This window comes from Gambusia affinis, linkage group LG03, assembly GCF_019740435.1.
Source record: "Gambusia affinis linkage group LG03, SWU_Gaff_1.0, whole genome shotgun sequence".
NCBI lineage: Eukaryota > Metazoa > Chordata > Actinopteri > Cyprinodontiformes > Poeciliidae > Gambusia > Gambusia affinis.
Genome location: NC_057870.1, coordinates 31,520,464 through 31,532,893, shown reverse-complemented (window position 1 = coordinate 31,532,893; position 12,430 = coordinate 31,520,464). Strand labels below are relative to the sequence as shown.

Below are 12,430 nucleotides of genomic sequence, written 5' to 3'. Positions count from 1 at the left end.
TGTTGTTTTGTGTGAACTCAGTTTCTCTTTCTGTTTTTTACATTTCAGCAGACGACTTTCATTCTTTCCTCATTGTTTAGTTGCTAGTCACTATTTATATTCACTGTTGGGTAATAGAAATAGTCATTATTTATAGAAATAGTCATTATTTGTAGAAATGGTCATTATTTATAGAAATAGTCATTATTTGTAGAAATAGTCATTATTTATAGAAATAGTCATTATTTATATTGCCCAAAAACAAAAAGCAGGGCTCATGGCTCTGCAGATGTTAACCTCTGGAGTGATTCTGACCGTTTCATGACGTTTAACATCCACTGTGTTCTTATTCCAAAGACCAAGCAGAAAGTCTCTGCATTGTTCTCAACAGAACAACGACCCCACAACCAGAAGTCTCATTTTTTATGGTTGGTACCGATAAAGTCGGGCAATGAGACTTAAAAATAAAATCTCTGATTTCTTGATCTATTTCAGGTTAACTGGTCATCAGGACTGACCTGGACCAGCAGCCCCCTGCTGGTTTGGGTTGAATGGAGCTTCAGTCAGCAGGATGTTCATCTGCAGCGACTCGGAGTTCGATGCTCAAAGGGAATCCAGTTCATGTTTTACTTGTTAATATTCTGCTTCTTCTGCTTCAGTTACATGAAACACATTTATCTGTTCTGTCTGTTTCTTGCTGTACAGTGTTGTGGGAACTGGTTTGTATCCAGGTGGGTTTGGTTTTGGGAACCTGCAGGTTTATCTGAAACTAAATTCATCTCAGTAAACTGACCTTACCAGATGTTGTGACCTCTTCATGACCTTTGCTCCCAGCTGAGCATTCAGATAAAAATGGAACATTTTTAATCTCACTCTGACCTTCTCCATCCTGTTCTGGACGGGATTATTCAGGTTCAGATTGACGACGTCTCTCCATTAAATCGCCTCGTCTCCCACAAAGCTGCTCCTCCATCAAACACCGTCACCATGGCAACACAAGCAGATCCTCATTTATACATATTTACTCATGCATCATGTGACAGATGCAGCTTTCATGTTCATGTTCTCACCAGGTAACTGGAAACCGATAAACACCAACAGGAGCTTCATGTCCTTCAGCATGAAGGAACCGAATCAACTTCTGTTCCTGGAACAGAAAAAGATTCTCTAGTTCAAAGGTTACATTTAAATATTTATGAAAAATGAACTGTTTCTAAGATGAGGTTTAGTAAAAACATTTAGTTTAAAGATGAAATAATTGTATCTTCTTGTTGTAACACAAATTATTTTTTATTTTCCACTTTATATTTTATTGTTTTGCTGAGAATGAAATAAAACTCTTTGCTGAACCAACAGAATTTAAAACATGAAACCCTCAAATTAATAATCCTATAAACGGTTTTATAAAGCCAGACGTCTGTTCATCTGTTCATTGTTAGTTTGTTTCATTTAACATTGTTTTTATTTTATTACTAATCCTGTAAAAATGGAAAATTCACAATAATTTTGATTGTGTTGAATAACTAAAGAAATTATTAGTTTAGCCAAAATTATTGATTTCTTTGCTCTCAACATTCAGTCACCAGTTGAAAAACAAACTTTATATTTTGTCCAAAGCATTAAAATCATCAAATTGTTGGTTAATATTCTGATATTTATTCTGATTCAAACCAGGTTGGATTTTAGTCCAGAGTTAAAGGATCTCAGGGTTTCGGATGTTTTTCAGTTTTCTGGAAGTTTGTTCCAGATTTGTGTTGCATAGAAGCTGAAAGCAGCTTCTCCATGTTTGGTTCTGGTTCTGATGTTGAGCAGAACCAGAACCAGAACCAGAACCAGAACCAGAACCAGAACCAGAACCAGAACCAGAACCAGAACCCGTTCTGTTTTGTCCATCAGTCTGATTCTGTCCAGAAAACAAAGTTACTTCACTGCAGGAACAGGAAGTAAATGGAGGAAACGATGAGAACGTGTCGTGATTTGTGGTTAGAAATGGTGAAGATGGAAGCAGAAAATAAAAATGATGGTTTTTATGATGATTCTCAGACATAAAGTCCAGATAGTTCAGGTGAGCAGATGGTAAAACATGAAGGACAGCAGATAAATGTCACGACATCCAACAAGAACCAGACAGAGAAACAGACAGAAACATAGACAGAAACAGACAGAAACAGACAGAAACAGACAGAAACACAGACAGAAACACAGACAGAAACACAGACACAGCTGGGAATAAACACACAGGAAGGTGATCAGAGAAACATCTGGGATCATTGAGTGATGGACAAAACGACACAGGAACAAAATAAACACCCAGAAAAGTCAGATCCTCAGAATGACCTGAGCAGCGTCTCATTCTGCTGCAGAACAACATCGATGTCCGGATGCTTGAAGGAAACTGGAGGAAATAAAAATGTATTTAATAAAATAAATGATTGTTTTGTTTTACAGTTTACTGGTTTCAGATCTGATCTGTGGAAACTAAAACTTCAGGTTGGTTCAGTTCTTATGAAGGAAGAACAAACCAGAACTGGACAAACCAGTCGTTGCCATGGAGACTGAATGGGTTCAGTTACTGAACTGATGATCTCAGGTTTAATAAAGTGAAAAAAGGAAATGAATGAATGTGTGATGTTTGAGTAGATCTCTGTTCTTCAGTAACAGTGGGATAAATTCACCTCTAAAGCTGAAAACAGTGAAAACGACCTGCAGGGAAAATCTGAGCCCAAAAATCTCAACAAGGTTCCAGTTCATGTTTGGTTTTAATCTGCTTCTGTTTCTTCTTCTTCTCAGAGTGATATTATATTTGGTAAATGGCCTGAAGTCCAGGGTTCCTCTTGCTCTCTGAATTCTAACCTTTGACCTCATACAGAGACATTTCACCACCTGCTTCGTTTCCAGTCTGCTGGCCTGAAATCACCGACCAGAACCAGCAGAAATATTCACTGGACTTTAACAATCACATCCTCTCCTCTACGTTAGTTTATACTTTACACAAGAAGTGAATCTAACATCTGATTTACTTCAGTCATGTTTCATTATGTTGGTTTATTGAGCTAAATGAAAATATCATGTAAAATAAATGAGTAGTTTTAGTGGATTCTGTTGTTTTATTCTTTCTTCTGGTTGCCAAGCTGCTGTTTTCTCTTCCTTTCTGAATGAAGGAATCAGAATAATTAAACTGTGAAGTGGAGTAACTGGTTATTTTTTACAGTGTTTGTGGCTCAACAGAGAATTGGAGGACATGCAGTAAATGGGTTGGGAATGGAACCGCAGACCGCTGCGTTACAGACTGCTACCTGCTGATGGCTCTACCAACGCAGGACTGATCCTGACTGATCACTGCTTCCTGTCAGACGGGTTGAACTGCTGCTTATCAACACGTCTCCACACATTAAAACCCTGAAATCCATAAAACAGAAACTTTTTCATGTTGGATCCGTTCAGAAGATGATTCAGAGAAACTGATGAGGAAGATGAACTTCATGAAACACAGAGAGAGAAAAGAAACAAACCTTAAGATGCTGCATGAAGAGAAATAAAGGAGTTTATTCCTCCAGGTCACTGTTTTACAAACATCATAGATATTTAATATTTTACAGCAGATTCATGATATTAATAGAGTTAAACCAGCGATGGATGAAGCAACAGAAGCTGTTCTGGGATCAGTTCAGTGTTTCTGGGAACTGAAGACGGTTGATGATCCGGTTGGACTGATGGAAGCTGCTCAACCTGCTGGTTCTGGAAAAAACTGGAGTCACAGTTTCACAGTTTGAAAATGTCTGAGTGATTTTTATGGAGTGAAATAATCCTGAAAAACCAAGTTTCAGAGAAAATACTCAGAAATTAAAGATAAAATATTCCAAGTAAAGTTTGATCAGATCCTAGATCAGTTCAAATAGATTGAAACTTTTTCTGACTGGATCAAATGGACACATTTCTCTGTTTTGGACTTTGTTACAGTAGATCTGTGAGCAGATTGATGAATAAAAACAGAAAGATGTGAGTCGCTGGGGTCACATCTGTAGATGAGGGAAGATTTCATTACTTTAATTTTACTGCACAGATCAGATTATTTAACTATAAAACAACAAAGTTACTAATTCAGATGAATGTTTCCTGGAGTTTCATATAAAACATTTCTCATTATGCAGATAAATTGTTTATTACATCATAATAATAAAAAGATCTGATCAACATTTGATTTACTACTTTTACATTTTTCTGGAACAAACTTCCAGAAAAATGTAAAACTTTCTTTCAACAGCTGAAACACCGACTTCCTGTAAATCTGGACTAAAAACCAGCAGGTTAGAGTTTTATTTGAAACTTAATCAATTATGAATTTAACGATGGCTTTTGACTTAATGTCATGTTTTATTGTTGATTCTGTGTTTTTGTGTTTTGATGATCTAAAGCTCTTTGAAATGCTTTGTTGCTGAAATGTGTTATACTAATAAAATTTGATTGATTGATTGAGATTTTTTATTTTCTGTTAAAATCCAAAGATCAAACATGGATTTTGATTTTTCTCTCTGTGATTTTCTTCTGTAGTTTTGGTTTCCTCCAGTACTTCAATGTTTATTCTTGGTTTCTTGGTAATTCTGTGTTAACAGTTTGTTCTCTGTTCATATAATGTCTGATAAATGAATAAACTCCAGGATTTCCATCTGACCTCCAGGAAATACCAGCTGTGATTTTCCTGCTGGTTCCGGATCAGAACCGACTGCATGGAGGGAAACATCCTGGCTGGATCAGTTGAGGTGGTTTTTTGTTGGTTTTTTGTTGTTTTTTTGTTTTTAAGCTGTGAATCTTGTTAGTCTGGTTCGGTTTGAACTCTGCAGGTTTTATTTTATCTCAGTAAAAACTTCAGCTGCTGCTGGAACGAGGAAGAACATTTCAGTGAAACACCCAGAGCAGGAATTTCATCAAACTGTCAAATGTCTGAAAGGCAGCAGCTATGAAAACAGCAGCAGAGATTTAATTACTAAAGTTTTACTTTATTTCTTCATTTTATGTTATTTTGGAGTTAATAAGAAACATCTGGTTCTGATTGAAATGATTTTTCTTCAATCCAAACTTCATGGTGACATTTCTGAGCTTCAGCAGGTGAGTCAGTTTAAATAAAAGATTCTCAGACATTTTATAAGATTTACCTCTAAAAATGTTGATGTGAATATTAATAACAGATCAAAGCTGCCTTAACAAATATCAATACTTGAAAAGAATAAAATCCAGGAGTCGAGTTCCTGTCAAAATCAAACTTTATATTTTTATTATATTTTATAGAATAAATTATTTTTAAACCAAACAAGTTTTCATGTTTTAGTTTTATGAAACCCAGTTTGTGCATAATGTTGATATTTACATGTAAAAGTAAATAATATTCATATTTATAGAGCTGCTGTCAGACACATTATGATCACAAGAAGTTTTGTTTGAAAATGATTTTTATTTAGTGTGAGAAATTATTTATCCTTTAGAAAAGTAATAAATTAAATTAAATGGACCCAACAGAATCATGCAGCAATAATCTGAACATGTTCATTGTTTATTTTTTATCATTTATTTTCTTCATCTGAACTTTCTTGTTAAACTGTTTTTGTGCTTTTGAATCATAAAGTAAAACTTTAGATTGTAAAAATTATTTTTTTTACTATGATGAGGTAAAAAAACATTTTTTTTACATCCTAATGTTTGGCAGTTTGAAGATAATGAACTTTTTTAATTTGTGCAGCAATCTAAATGATTTTTCTCAACTGTTTAATATTCTGGGTTTTGACTGAAGAACCAATCAGATTAAATCTGATCAAATTGATATTTTTCTTTAATTAAACTTTATTTAACCAGGATAAAAACTCTCAATGATATTTAAAATCAGCAGTGGACTCTAATAAAACAAATCATATAAAATATTTCCATCCAGATCTTTCTGTTCCTTTTCTTTAAGTCTTTAAAAACTGACATTGGTGAATCTGGTGGAGCAACAGGATCAGCTGCTGCTTCCTGCTTCCATGTTTCAGTGGATCAACTGATTACTGAAAGAAATCTACATGGTTTATAGTTATTGATAACTGACAAAAAGAACAAAACATGATTCTAAAGAGTTTTGTTTTAAATTGAATAGTTAGGAGAAAAAACAAACAAATATCCCACTGAATAAACTTAGTCTACGTTCACACAGCAAATGCAACTCAAATCCACTTTTATTTATCTAAATATCACCAATATCTGACAATTTTTAACAGTCTGAACAAACCATTAGAATCTTTTCACTCCCTGTTTCCACATTTTAAACTAATTCAGATAATCTGATTGTTTCCAAAGTGTCAGCAGTCATTTTAAATTTTTATGTCATTGATGTGAAACATGAATTATAATTCTGCACCAGAAGAAGTCAGATGATAAATCTGGTCATTGCCTTCCTGCTTTTTGTCACTCGATTTAAATCTTGCTTCACAGCTCACTCTGGTTTCTCCCATTCACTTGGATTCCTCCTGTATGTTCAAAGGGCCAATCAATTAAAAGGATTTGATGTGAACGACGATGTTTATTTTCTGCTGTTTTATAATTGCAGTCTGTCTGTAGGTTTAGCAATGGCAGCAGAGGAAGTGAAGGAAACTGTTAAGTCTTTGTTTTTATCAGCTTCCTTCATTTTGTTCTGATCCGGTGACGATGCTGTCACCTTGAATAACTTTATAACTGACCCATAATTGGCGGCTACGTTCTTCTTCAGGGTCACGAGTCACTTTGGGGTTGGAAGCCGTTCACACGTCTCACTGGGGTTCATTTTAATTAGTAGCAAAAAAGACCTGCTGTGTGAACGTAGCCTCAGGTTTTCTGTTTTTGCAGATTTCTGTGTGGAGAATATTGTTTTAAATGTCTTGGTTCTGTTTCCTGGGTTTGTAATTTGATGTGTTTACCTGCTGATCTAAGAACGACTGTAAAATGTCTCCTGAGTTGAGATCAGTTTTAACCTTTGAGAAAGGAAGATTAGTGAGATCTCACTGATCTCTCTCAGTGTTTTACTGCAAATAAACCACCATAAACAGCATTAAAGATTCTCAAATTGAAAATTGACATTTTGTATTTAGTTACAATGTTAACACAGATTTTCTTTGTGATATATTTTACTACATTTGTTCTTTTATGCTTGTTGAAACCAGATTTAAGCAGATTTCCTGTCCATTGGCTGTAAAACAGAGACATCATGGCAGCAGGAGAAAGTGGTGAGTTTAGAAACTGTTCTGTTAAAACTCCTTCAGTAACTCAGAGCTGCTGAAACCAGAATCTGTTCATTCACTGTTCAGGTTTTAACTGTTAACTCATTTAGGAATTAGTAAAAATAAAAACTAAACGTTTTTCTGGTGTGAATATGTTGCCTTAACCTTAAGATGTTTGAAAATGGTTGAATGTGACACATTAATACACATAAATAGTTTAATAATATTAATATGTATTTTTTTCTCCAGAGTCTGAGCTCAGGGTGGTTCTGCTGGGCGGGTTACTGTACCAAAGGAATTTAGTTCAGAACTTCATTCTTGAAGATGATGGAAAACTAATAACTGTCATCAACACTCCAAATCTGTTGAGTCCCACAAAGAACAACAAGGCAAAGTTCATTAGAGACATCGCCAGACTCTCAGCTCCTGGACCTCATGTCTTCCTGTTGGTTCTACATCCTAAATTCTTCACTGAAACAGAAAATAACTGGATCTGCACAGTCCTTGAAACCTTCAGCGATCGATCATTTGATCATTCATTGGTACTGATTCTGAAATCCAGAGAGGAAAGTTCAGAGTCCAATTTGACATTGAATCAGCTAATAGAAAAATGTAAACATGGAAAATTAGAGATAGAGGACATATTTACACGCAGGAAGACTGATCTTTCAGAGCTAATGAATTATTTTGACAACATTGTGAAAAAAAATAATGGAGAACATGTGAAATGTAGAAAGTTACAGGATGCAGCGACCTCTCCATCAGCAGACGACGCCCAGATATTAAAGAAACTTAAAGCTTCAGTTGTAACTCCTATTAAAGACATGGGTAAGAGAACAAAACCTAAATAAAATAGTTGACATGGTTGTAACATGCTTTACTTTATACTACCTAACTTTAATGTCTTATTTTACAGGTCTTTATGCAGTTAAACAAATTACTTCTCAACTATCATTCTTTTGGGGATACTTTTCATCTGGCAGTAAGTTAAAACATCACAATTTTAGTCAAAATGTAAATAAAGTTTGTCAAAAGTAAAGAGAACAGACTGGAATTAACATAAAAATATCACAACACTAAGAGAAAAATATAAAATCTATTATATGGCATAATATTACGTTTTGTAAAACGTGTCTCAAATTTTTATTAACTTGGTTGTAATTAATGACATTTTTTACAGATTAAGTATAAAATCTAACAATGTTTCTGTACTTTCAGATACCAATAATAAACCTCTGAACCTGGTTCTGTTTGGTCCAAATGGATCCCTGAAGGCGTCAGCAGCCAAGGTCATTCTAGGTCACCAGGATCTTCCTTCAGAGTGTGTCAGGAAGCAGGGAGAGGTGTTTGGACGTGGGGTTTCTCTGCTGCAGCTGCCTGCCTTGGATGGAAAAGCTGAGCAGGAAGTGATGGAGGAATCCTTCAGGTGTGTCTCCCTCTGTGATCCTGAGGGTGTCCACGCCTTCATCCTGGTCCTACCTGTGGGTCCCCTCACTGATGAAGACAAGGGAGAGTTACACACCATCCAGGACACATTCAGCTCTAGAGTCCATGACTTCACCATCATCCTCTTCACCACAGAGACTGATGCTGCAGATAAAGATGTTGGTGACTTTATAAAGGAGAGCAGAGACATCCAGGATCTCCTCCAGATCTGTGGAGGAAGATATTTTGTTCTGGACACCAGAGACAGACGGCAGGTCAGAGAACTGATCAGGAAGGTGGGAGAGATAAGTACATCCACTAAAACAGCAGAAAGCTATACAACAGTAATGTTCGCAAATACCCAGATGGAAAAACTCAAACAACAACAGCAAGAACTAGAAGAGCTCAAGAAGAAAAAAATTGCTTGTAAGTATTAATTCAGCATTTTTTAAAATATGAACTCCTGTCTTCTGCTTCCATCTTTAGATGGTTGCTCAAAGATCATCCTTTGATTCTTCAAACATCTGTTGCCTTCAAAATATTTTCTGTTAACAGTTTAAGTTGTTCAACCATCTGTTTCCAAATAAGACGTTGATCATCTCTGCTCTCCTGTTGGTTCCTCTTTTCCTAAACCTTTCACCTACAATCTACCTTCAACAGGTTGCAGTTACACGTTTTAAAACTTTTATGCTTTGAATTAGGGAATATTTTAAACTACTTTTATAAATCTGCAGGCTGGAAACTTCCTCTTTTTTCCAAAAACCTGCTCTTCCTGTTTCATGACTCTCTCTCTGTCTGATTATAATTTCTTATTATTAAAAAGAAAAACAATTAAAACAAAGTTTGCAGGAGACAAAAACACAAAACACACACAACCAGATTGATTTTATTGACATTTAAATCTACTGTTGGGTTTAGATGTTACTTGTGTGATTAATCTTAAAGGTAACTTTATTTATTGTTACTGTTAAATTAAAATCTCCATCTGGGGGAAATTGGATGATCTCAGGTTTTCTTGACAGTTTATTGTTTTAATGCAGATTTATCATTTATTTCTAAAGATGTTTAAAACCAAGAATTGAAGAGAAATGTGATGATCAGAACTGTTGGTACAGAGAGGAAAAACATTTCTGAAGATGAGAATCTAATTATTTACACACCTAAATGATTAAAATGTAGATAAAATAAAGAAAAAGACATTTCCTGGTGAACACTAATATTCTCTATGTTCTTATTTTCTGACAAAGATCAAATTTATGAGTAAGAGCCTAGAAAATGTTGTTTCTAAATTTTTCACTTTTCAGTGATCAATATTTGTCAGATTTGTAGACAGACCAGAGTTTTCCTTTTTATTCTGCATTAGAGCTGATTACACATTCACACCTCCACAAATGAACCAAACATCAAACTGGAGTTCTGCTAAAGTGCAGGAAAGAGGACTGCTGTGAATAAAACCAAGGTGGCAAAACGAGTCCTGGAGAACCACGACCTGCAGCTCTAGATGAATCTCTGATCCAAAACATTAAATAAATAGAAGTTAAATATATTTATAGAGTTAAATAATGAGGAGATCAGCAGGAGATCCTGACTGCAGGAAGAGATTCAGCTGTTTGATTATTTGGATCCTATCAGCCATATTCATATCAGAGGTTATTCTTCCTGGGGTCATAAAAACATTTATTACAAAACCAGTTACACACTTTATATAACTTTAGAAACATAAGAATTCATAAATTATAACACTTTATAACATGAATTCTGTTTTTGGTTAAAGTGAACTGTGAATTTAGCATCTTTGATCTAATCACATTATAACTATTATTATTGCTGTAATTTTCCAGATTGTCTCCGGATCGTTCTGATCGGGAAAACTGGCAATGGGAAGAGTTCATCAGGAAACACCATCCTGGGATCAAAACAGTTTAGAGCTGAAGCTTCTCCTGAGTCAGTAACTAAAATCTGTCAGAAAGCTGAATGTTATGTAGACGGTCATCATGTTGTTGTTGTTGACACTCCTGGTCTCTTTGACACCAACTTGACCTCAGATCAGGTTAATAAAGAGTTAAAGAAATGTTTCAGTCTGGTGTCTCCAGGTCCTCATGTCTTCCTGCTGGTTTTACCGATCGGCAGATTCACTACAGAAGATACAAAAACACTGAAACTGATGGAGAAAGTTTTGGGAGAAAATTATAAAAAGTTTACTATTGTCCTTTTTACCGGAGGAGATGAACTGGAACCTGATAAGTCCATTAAATATTACACTGAATATGATTGTGATGAGGCCTGTAAGAAACTGATCAGAGACTGTGGAGGAAGATATCATGTGTTTAATAACTATGGAATAAAGAATCCCTCACAAGTCACTGATCTGATCAAAATGATCAACATGATGGTGAAAGAGAATAAAAACAGCTGCTACACTGAAGAGATGTTACCTGTTACAGACCGTTACAGGCTACACTGTTACCTGTAAAATGAAACCAAAATAAATTCTCCTGTTTGTGCAGAAAAAATGGATCAATAAAGTTTATCCTGAATCTGATTAAATCGTTGAAATAAGGAGAAATGAAATGACTGCAGAGAACAAAAGAGACTCTGATTCCCAGAATGCAAAGCGCTTAGCCAATCAATTGTTTCTGAAAAATATTTATTAATATTAACCTGTGATATTAATGAATTATTTTATTAGTTATTGGTGCTTCACTTTTATTATTTTAAACTCTCTTTAGTAAAGTTTCTTACTTTTCTTCATTCTTTTCATTTTTATTGTTTATTTTATTTTAACTTTATCAGTTTGTAACAGAATGAAAAACTGGAGATTATAAAAAAACATTTAATTTAAAATGTAAAATGTGATCAAACTGTAAATATTTTCATGAATTTCTGATGTTTTGTTTGTTGTAGTGTTGAAAAAAATCATCTTTATTAACTTTACATGTTGAAGGACCAACAAGACAAAATCTGTTCAAATCTAAAGATTAATTATTAAAACATTTTTCCATTAATTGATCATTTTATCTGGATCTTGGTGGATTTTTTTTAACAACTTTCAGCCTGAAATTATTTAGAAATGACAACCTGATCCATCATTTAACAATAAACTACAGAGATAAACTGGAATCAGGAACAATTTATGGATTATTTTGTTTGTGTTGGAAACATTTCCAGATGTTTTTAATATGAGTTTAAATGTTTTTAGTTTTTATTTTAATGTACTTGTTTTGTTTTTTTTTATAAAAATAAAATTTTTATGAATAATGTTTTTGATTGTTTTACTTTATTTGAATTCTATTTAATTTTGACTTTATTTATTACATCTTCCAGACAATATAAAGTAGTTTTTAATAAAAGTTTCTGCTTGGAAGAAAAGATCAAACCAGTCAGAACTGCTGGTTTCTCTCAAACTTTAAAAAACTCACATTATTTGCACTAAATTTATATTTTTCCTGAAGCCAAATTGTGTCAAATGTTTCTGCTAGTTAGTGATGCTGAATGATGAAAATAATTTGTTTTTGTTCAGCTTCCAAAGAAAATCTGTCTGTAATTTATCATTAATAGCCTCATATTTCAGCTTAATGGGAAAAATCAAAATGTTTTGTTTTGATTAATCATTTTGTCTCTATGAGAATTTTTATACTTGTCTAATTTTATGCATTTGTTGTGTCAGCAGGCATTCTTACTTCTGTGTTATATTTTAATAAAACTTTTAATTTTTATCTAACAACAAATGAACAAAACAATCTGTTGACCAGAACTCCAACAGAACCAGAACCGGACTCAGAAACCGAGCCGTCCTCAGTGAAGGT

General features: G+C 34.3%; 1 protein-coding gene across 1 annotated transcript; it reads left to right on the top strand.

Moving 5' to 3' along the window:
• The first annotated feature begins 4,889 nt into the window (after positions 1-4,889).
• LOC122828553 (GTPase IMAP family member 8-like) lies at positions 4,890-11,882 on the top strand. Its single transcript, XM_044112187.1, has 6 exons — positions 4,890-5,085; positions 7,143-7,205; positions 7,449-8,027; positions 8,116-8,181; positions 8,418-9,050; positions 10,466-11,882. The coding sequence occupies exons 2-6, from the start codon at positions 7,187-7,189 to the stop codon at positions 11,095-11,097; spliced, it is 1,929 nt and encodes a 642-aa protein (XP_043968122.1). The 5' UTR covers positions 4,890-5,085; positions 7,143-7,186; the 3' UTR covers positions 11,098-11,882.
• The last annotated feature ends 548 nt before the right edge of the window (positions 11,883-12,430 follow it).

Bases quoted from the DNA above. Each gene is read 5' to 3' on its own strand.
- LOC122828553 (XM_044112187.1), top strand. The intron at 8,028-8,115 runs GTAAGAGAACAA...CTTATTTTACAG, and splicing joins AACTCCTATTAAAGACATGG to GTCTTTATGCAGTTAAACAA. The intron at 9,051-10,465 runs GTAAGTATTAAT...GTAATTTTCCAG, and splicing joins CAAGAAGAAAAAAATTGCTT to ATTGTCTCCGGATCGTTCTG.